This window comes from Lactuca sativa, chromosome 2 (assembly GCF_002870075.4).
Source record: "Lactuca sativa cultivar Salinas chromosome 2, Lsat_Salinas_v11, whole genome shotgun sequence".
Lineage (NCBI taxonomy): Eukaryota > Viridiplantae > Streptophyta > Magnoliopsida > Asterales > Asteraceae > Lactuca > Lactuca sativa.
Window position 1 is genome coordinate 207,762,995 of NC_056624.2, and position 9,294 is coordinate 207,772,288.

Genomic DNA, 9,294 nt, shown 5'->3' on the forward strand with positions numbered 1-9,294 from the left:
GTTTTTTTGAAGCAAAAATCAATAACGGTTGTGGACCACCTCTGCAACCATTTGCAGTAGAAGAGGTGGACCAAACGGCTGTAGACTGTAATAAGAACGTGTTTGTTTTTTTAACATCTGCATGTTATTGTAAAAAATTAAAATAAACTGATTTTATAATCTGAAAATAGTTTTTTTAATACCGATATTATGACAATTCGGCAATAATTTATGATATTTCAGCAAAAAAATAATGATAGTTTAACAAAAAAGTAATAATATTTTGGCATAAAATAATGAAATTTTATCAAAAAATTATTATTCTTCAATATAAAAAAGAAAAAAATCAACAAGAATAAAAAAAACAAAAAAAAAATGTGAAATAAGGTTTCAGCAATATATAATCAATATTTTAGAAAGGAAAAAAAGAGGTTGGAAGAGGTAGGAAGAGGCAAAACAAGTGCTGCGTCAAGAAGAACACACGCAGATGTTTTTTAATCCGAAGACTTCTGAAAAACAAACAGATGCGAGATGAAAAGTGTTGCGCGTGTGCTGCGCCACGCAACAATAAGAGATTTGAAGATGTTTTTTCCAAAAAACAAACACCATACTCATGCACTGAAATTTGGAAACACAATCAAATCAATATTATAATGATTAATAAATAATTTGAAGGACGCTAACAATTATATTACAGTAAACGGACAAATACCTATATATATATATATATATATATATATATATATATATATATATATATATATATATATATATATATATATATATATATATCAAGGTTGTAAAAAACGTTCGACGTTAACTAGTCGGTGGACTGGGTCAATGGATTAATCGGCTAGGCGGAGATTAATCGGGGAATTAATCGGGTACCATTAATTGATAATTTGTTGAATTTAAAAAAAATGAAATATGACTAATATCATATCAAAGCTCCTAAATACCACTAATATGATAACATAATATGTTAATATGATTAATACAACACTAATCATGCCTCAAATAGTTTGTACTGAGATAAAACTTATTCAAAATGTTAAAATTTCATCGTTTTATAATGTTTCATTCATTACGTGTGAATGAACTAATCGTTAGGTGCCTTCTAATCAGTCGAGTAGTGCCTAGGGATTAATCGGAGATTAATCGAGACCTAGTCAGGATTTTTAAAACAGTGATATATATATATATATATATATATATATATATATATATATATATATATATATATATATATATATATATATATATATATATATATATATATATATATATATATATATATATATGGAAATAAATGATCTCACGACCCTTTAGCATATAAAAATTATAATTGTTGTATGCATGGTTGAACGTTACGACGGGAACGTGTAAAAAGTTAATATTTAGGCTGTAGAGAGTGGTCACCACCAACCCATCCAAAAAATGGTGTCACCTCTGCGTCACATCAGCTTCACCACCAATCCACTAGACATAGGAAATAGTCACCACTTCATAATGTTTTTTTTTTACTTTTTAAAGATTAAATTAAATAAAAACATAATTTAAATAAATATTAAAATATTTTATATTAATTGAAACCACATTAAATTAATTAAAAAACATTATATATATATATATATATATATATATATATATATATATATATATATATATATATTCGAGGGTTTAATTTAATTTAAAGATAACTATAAGAGTAAAATGATATATAAAAAAACATTTTCAGGGACCATATATGTAACTTTAATAAAAGAGAAAATATATGAAAAACGAGGTTGCTGCTGTGCTCATTTGGGATTAGTTGTCTTGCTCCCTCTTACCTTTCACGCCACATCCAACCCACCCACCCTGGGGGCGGTGTTCACGCGTCTCCAGGGTGTACACCTTAGAATTTCACGCATGAAACAGTTACCACTATGGATAGCCTTATGAAAAATAAAAGTTGTCTCATAAATCATTATCGAGTTTTATTAGGTGGTAATTTGCACGTTTGGTCCCTAACTTATTTTTTTAACTTGGAAGGTCTCTACTGTTTGTTTTTGTTACACGCTTGGTCCCTGTCTTACCTAAAAAGACTATTTTGCCCTTGATTTTTTAACTTATTTAAATAAACACACTCCCAACCTCACTCCCCTCACCTTACCCTACCTATCCCATCATTTTTCTCTATTCAAATAATAGTCTTTTTAGGTAAGACAGAGACCAAGCGTGTAATAAAAACAAATAGAAGGGACCAAATGCGTAACAAAAACAAACAGTAGGGACCTTTCGAGTTAAAAAAGTAAGTTAGAGACCAAACGTGCAAATTACCCCAAACCATAGGGACCATTCGTGTAATTTACTCTAAAATTAATGACGCTTTAATGTATTGAATACAGTATATATATAAATCATTTTTAATAAATACCTTACGTATTAAATGTGAAATTTTAATTTAATAAAATGAAAAATACAATAATATAACAAGTGAAAAATAGAAAATTCAAAAATTTAGAAAATATCATGCGTCCAAATGAAAAAAAAGATGACATATGACAAAAAGTTCTTTATTTATTAAGAATGATTTGCAATTTCCCCAATCACATTTATCTAAAAGAAATTCAATTTATTGCTGCCCATTATACGGAATCATAACTCACGAGACCATCTGCAATTCCCATTATACGGAATCATAACTCACGACCATCTGCAATTTCAAAGGTTATTTTTTTTTTTTGGATAAATCTTCAAAAAATATTACAAAATTATGCTAGATTTTGTCTTTCTTTTTTTATAAAAAGCAATGACCATCTGAGTATATATATCACACCCATATAAATATAAATATGGCACCATATATTGGGTATTTTAAGGAATAATTGTTATCTTAAATATAAGCCTTCTTATCTTAAATATAATCCTCACTTTATGATAATTTTAGTAAATATCTATTTTTTTTTTCCTTTCACCATTCGTGTATGAGAAATTAAATATTCTCCTACTATTTTATTCCTATAAATTCTCCTACCCAATTATTGGGTAGTATATGTGTATCATTTAATGCTCATTTAACGATATTTTAATACATTAATATGACAAATGTCATCTTCTAATTAAATACGAGGATTTATAGGAATAAAAATAGCAAGATATTTAATTTCTCTTCGTGTATTCATTATGCAAAGCAGAAAAACTACCTTAAACCAACAATATATTTCTCACCCATTTTTTGTTTTAACATCACATTCTCGTTGCCAATTGCTAATATTTTACTCACCGATTTGCCAATGACATTATTATTATTATTATTATTATTATTATTATTATTATTATTATATTTATATCTATAAACCACCGGTCGCATTTCTATCGACTTCCTCCTTCCTCCCTCTGCCCTTCATGTTGAATGCAAGTGTTTTGTTTCAGCTCTCTTGACAAACCCATTAAACCCCATTCCATTTATTGCATTTATCCTTCAAAATCGACACAAAATATGGCTCCTGCTCACTCTTCCAACACCTACATTCTATTCTTTTGCCTCCTAACATCTCTCTTCTCTGCCATTAGAGCTACTTTTAACCTCACACTCCCTCATCAACACCCTAATCCTGAAGCTGTTGTTCAAGAAGTACAAAGGTAAGATCTTTTGGGTATCTCTCTTCTTCTAATAGAAGTCTTGATATTTTTATGGAGATAAATGGGGAAATTAGGAGAAATGTCATCTGGGTTTTGCTCATTACTGTGTGTTACGAGCTGTGTATCATTCTTTTTAATAAAAAATTCAAGAAAACAAGGCTGGGTATGATCTTAATGCATATTGCATGCGCCCACATCTTGCTACCTTTTCCTTCTACACATGAATCTGTTTTTTGAGGATTAAATGGGGAATTTAGGAATCTGGATTTGCTCATTACTGTGTTCTACCGGTTGGGATTCACTTCTTTAACAGAAATTTCAAGAAAAATGACTGTTTTTTTAGACGATTTAGAGAAGTTCTGATCTGAGTTGTACTCATTACCACATTCTACCTTCTGGGTTTTTCAGAAATTCTGCCGGAAATCACCGGAAAAAGTTTGGGAAAAAAGTAGTGTTTTTCTGCTTACTATAACTGGTGTTCCGTGTAAATTTGCTTTATTTTGGATTACTTTGACTGATTTCCCTTTTTTTTTGACTTACAGGAGACTGAATGTGTCGATTTACAGAAGAGAAATGCTGGACACCGACGGTGGATGTCTCACCGGAAACCCAATCGACGATTGTTGGCGTTGCGACCCAAACTGGGCGAAAAACCGCCAACGTCTCGCTGACTGCGCTATTGGGTTCGGAAAATCCGCATTAGGCGGTAAAGGCGGCCAGATCTACGTCGTCACCGACTCTTCCGATCACGACGTCGTCAGTCCAACTCCGGGCACCCTCCGTTACGGCGTTTTACAAACCGAACCCCTCTGGATCGTCTTCTCATCCAACATGGTCATCAAACTGAAACACGAGCTCATCGTCAACAGCTACAAAACCATCGACGGCCGCGGTGCCAACGTCGCAATCACCGGCGGTGGCTGTATTACGCTCCAGTACGTCAGCAACGTCATCATCCACAATATACGCGTCTACGATTGTAAGCCATCGGGGAATACTAACATACGGTCAAGTCCAACGCATGTTGGGTATAGAGGCAAATCCGACGGTGATGGAATATCCATCGCTGGATCAAGAAACCTATGGATAGATCATTGTTCTCTCTCCCACTGTACGGATGGCTTGATTGACGCTGTTTTGGGGTCCACCGCCATTACCATTTCAAACAGCTATTTCACTCATCATAATGAAGTTATGCTCATGGGTCATGACGATGCGTACATGCCTGACAAAGGGATGCAGGTAAAATCTTTTTGGTGCATTAATCATCTGTAAATTATTACTAAATCTTTCCCTTACTATGTGTTATTGGTGTTTGTGTGTGTTTTATACAGGTCACATTTGCATTTAATCATTTTGGGAGAGGTTTGATTCAAAGAATGCCAAGGTGTAGACATGGATATTTCCATGTTGTAAATAACGATTTCACAGAATGGAAGATGTACGCCATTGGTGGCAGTGCTGACCCGACAATCAATAGTCAGGGAAACCGCTATATTGCACCACCGAATGCAGACTCCAAAGAGGTAACTTATTCAAAATACATCTTTCGCCTAAATTTGATTAATATTTTGTTATTTTGGTCGATTTGTTTGTGTGTTTTTAGGACACAACATGTTATACTGGTGTGTGTAATTTATCAAATAATGATGAAGTACTTAGGTTTTGTTTGGTGAAACATCTATGCTTTTTTGGTTTGCTTTATCTTTTCCATTTTTGGCATAATCTTAAATCTCTAGGTTTGGATGTACATTCTTTTTCACTTTTAAATGCATGTTGATTAAATCTTGTAATTTTAAACTCCTAATCTTTGGTTATATTGCTTTTTAAAAGGTAACGAAGCGAGTGGACACGGATGAGGGAAATTGGGCGGGGTGGAACTGGCGGACGGATGGTGATATAATGGTGAACGGTGCGTTCTTCGTGCCCTCAGGTGATGGCATGAGTGCCATCTATGCGAAGGCGGCCAGCTATGAACCAAAGTCGGCCTCCCTCGTAACCCAACTCACAATGAACGCCGGAGTCTTCGGTGGGCCCAGGTATGTTACATTGGCCCCTACATACTCTTCCCTTTACAACTAGCATTACCAATAAAGGGATTTTATAGTAATTTCACTATCCAAATTTGCCTTGGCCCTTACCACCCAACTTGCATGGTAGTGGTTGGAAGAATATTTCAATATATGCTATTTCCACTCCACTTTTCGCTTCTAAACGGCTGAGTTGCAAAACAAATGTATGCATAATTGTATAGAGTATAGACTTTCTTTCGAATAGTATGATCTATCTATATGATGATAAATTGGTGGCAAATTCGTATGGGGAATCTTTTGTATGAATGAAATGAGCTGGAAATAGTAAAATGGAAGGTAGAAAAAGTAAAACTACAGACACATGATGTAACCCCACGTAACTTTACGTGGGTGCACGTGATCGTGCGGGGAATATAATAAAGTAACCAAATACGCCAACGGTCTTGAGTTGGCTTCACAAAATTTCTTATTCATCTCAGAGGACAACTCGTATTTCATGATGTACAAGTCATTTAAGTGGATTTTATTTACAAAGAAGAGTAAACTAATATTTATATGTGTGAACCAATGGTTTTTTAGGCACCAAACACTATGTTTTAGCGGCCAAAGAGTCCCCACTGCCGTCTTGGAAACACCTTAAAAAAAGGGCATGAAGTGTTTTTTTATCTTGGGAAAAGGAACAAATACCATTTATTTATTTTAAGGCCCAAAAGTCCCACTGGCATCCATTCTTATAGCAAAAAGATTATTAGATAACAATTGGGGAAAGGGCAATCCTGTCTTTTTCCATATCAAATTATGAAAAAGGGGACATGATTTAGTAGCTCACACTTAAAGAATTTGGAAAATGGGTTTCATTAAGTCAATCACTAGGGACTTGGGTTTAGTAGATCCTGACGAAAATGTCCGCTTAGGTCACACAGTTAAATAATTAGGAAAAGGGCAGAACTGTCATTTTCATTTGTGAGTGGAGCTCACCTAAGTAACTGGTTTAGTAGAAAAGTAACATAAGGACAATCCTGTCATTTTCATGTGGGGTAAATCCGTAAAAGGGGCAAAAGATTCTCTGAATAAATTAAGCAAAAAAAGAGAGCTTGACTTTACCATATAATGTAACAGGATTTTGTTTTCCTGGGTGAAAAATGTCAAAATCATTTCTGTCAGGACCTGAACGGAAATATTTAAGCAAGCTGGAAATTCTGACTTCTGAGTACATGCAATGGCCCCACAACATGGGGATTAGCTGCAATGCAAAATCATTCCTTCTAAATTAATACAATATCTTTATTTTTGTTATTTATGGATGCACGACATATTCTTATTCCAAAATTTGTTTTCCAACTTTTGCTATGTTTGTTTAATGAAAATCATTACAAAATACTGATAAGATTGATTTTGACGGATAAAGTTTTGATTTTGTATCAATTTGTGACCGAAAATAAAATTTGTAGAAAAAATAATCAAAAAATAAAACTTTATTGATTTGATATAGCAATGTTTGTGGTAATTTTTAATTTTTTCCCTTTGACTATAGAAGGTATGTAATTATAGTAATATGAAAATTTTAGTCAATCATCATTGCAAAATCATATCACTGATTTCCACAATAACCTCTAGATTCACTTTTGAAGCGGCTTTTGTAACCCCTTTATGAAGTTACCACTAACCATTAAAAGTTGATTAAAAGCATTCAATTTATAAATGCCTACTTTTTTAAACCCTTCACATTAATGTGTACCACTTTCTTTGCATGATTTACAAGTTGTTAAAGGTTGTGTTTTCCTTTTGTTTGTATAGGGATGATGATGGAAGCGAGTCATTCACTGATGGCACCATCACTGGGGATAGTGCAAGTGGGAACACCGGGAGAAGCGGTGGCGGTGGCGATGATGGTGACTACTTTGGGATGATATTTGGTGGTGGCACGGTTGCAGTATCACCACCTCCGGTCACCATGTTTTTTATTATTTTAATTTTATACATTATAACTACCACCAACAATGGTGGTTTATTTTCATTATTATTATTCTTATAGTGATTAATTTGGAGATTTTGATTGCTAAATTAAAAGAGCAAGAAAAAAGAAAAGTTGACAAGAAAGTTCATCATTTTGGTCCCTACTTTTTTTTTTTTATGTATGGTCCATTGATGTGGTTAACTCATAATATGTTGCATTTTCCGAACATTTTGCTTTGGAAAAAAAAGGGAGGAGGGATGCTATAAATTTAGATAAAACATCTACATCATAGCTGTTAAAGATCTCTATTTTGATCTTAAGATCTTACAAACAAAAAATAAAAAACAATCCTGGTAATTTTAGGATCCATTTAAAGCAAGATCTATTATGGAAAATCCTGACTGGGATATTAAGGTTATAACCCGATATGATCCTATATCTCTTTAGTTGTTATTATATAGCTGAGCTTTAAAGATTTATTCAAACAATTTGAAATTAGACAGAAAGTGAGTATAACCATTTCACAAGAGGCAAAAAGTGTCACTGATAACGAGCACATCAAGATCTTATGTCTTTTAAGTGTTTGAGTTTAACGTGAGTTAAATCTAATATTATCCTCTTATGATAAGAGTTTGAGAACTCAATTTTGCAATACATATACACATAGTTTCGAGTCTACCTTTAAATATCTGATGTTTTAGTGACTCAACCATCAGTGAGTCTAACCATTATAACTACTTGTATTGTTTATCCTTTTCTAAACTCTTACATATTCAACATCTGTATTTGAGTGTATCTTTGTAATTGTTTGTTGGAAGAATGCTGTTTTGAATCTACTTTAAAGTTTATACGGATATTGTGTAGTTGTGTGACGGGGTTTGTTACATACTTTTAATCTAGCGTGTTGTGATGGACTTGATTGGTATATATAGTTGTTAAACTTATTATGTTGTGTTCATAATATGTATAATACAATCTGTGGTGATCACAGAAATTAGGAAGATTTAAGATAGGAATGTTGGTTGAGTAACATTTTTCTTTCCAGCTTAAGAAGATAGAATGTGGGTGGTCCTGATTGCATTTTTTATATCAACAAGTCCATTTCAATCGTCTTTAAATACTCGTTTGGTTTTATAGCGTCTGACGTCAAAATAAACATGGGATGTTCCTGTCTAGGAGATGTTTCAAACCGTCCAATTTCAATTTTATACAACTTTTTATCGAATCTTTACGTCTCTATGTATATCTTACTTTTCTTTTTCATTTTTTCTTTTTGTTTTTTCCTTTTCAGTTTTATATTTGAGTCGACTTGTAGTTTCATCTGGCTGTTGAAATTGTGAGCCTAAACTACCACAAGATCCCATCATTTACACCATTTTTTTATACTACATAAATTATTTCATATTTTGGTGTAAAAAGTATGTTATTTTTTTTACAACTAAATGATATTAAACTTTCATATGACAATTTTGGTCCTTCAAGTGTTAGGTTTATATATTTTTACTTTATTTAATTTATTGGTTATATACAATGTTCTAAAAAGCTCGACATGACTTCGTCATGGCTCCAAAGCTTGTATTTACCGCCAAGCTTTGACAAAATGTCGCCTTAAGTCACATATGTATATAAAAATGAATAATAGTATAAAATATATAAAAAATTATTAATTATATACATAATTGCCGCCTTAAGTCTCAT

The 9,294-nt window shown here is 32.8% G+C and overlaps 1 protein-coding gene across 1 annotated transcript; it reads left to right on the forward strand.

Annotated features, from left to right (window-relative positions):
• Window positions 1-3,319: 3,319 nt before the first annotated feature.
• Window positions 3,320-7,739, forward strand: LOC111882518 (probable pectate lyase 5). The gene is made up of 5 exons (XM_023878878.3): window positions 3,320-3,606; window positions 4,149-4,848; window positions 4,941-5,132; window positions 5,440-5,645; window positions 7,437-7,739. The coding sequence occupies exons 1-5, from the start codon at window positions 3,377-3,379 to the stop codon at window positions 7,672-7,674; spliced, it is 1,566 nt and encodes a 521-aa protein (XP_023734646.1). The 5' UTR covers window positions 3,320-3,376; the 3' UTR covers window positions 7,675-7,739.
• The last annotated feature ends 1,555 nt before the right edge of the window (window positions 7,740-9,294 follow it).

Coding starts and splice junctions, on each gene's coding strand:
- LOC111882518 (XM_023878878.3), top strand. CDS start 3,377: ATGCAAGTGTTTTGTTTCAGCTCTCTTGACAAACCCATTAAACCCCAT. Junction 5,133..5,439: donor CGAATGCAGACTCCAAAGAG/GTAACTTATTCA, acceptor GCTTTTTAAAAG/GTAACGAAGCGAGTGGACAC. Junction 5,646..7,436: donor GGAGTCTTCGGTGGGCCCAG/GTATGTTACATT, acceptor TTGTTTGTATAG/GGATGATGATGGAAGCGAGT.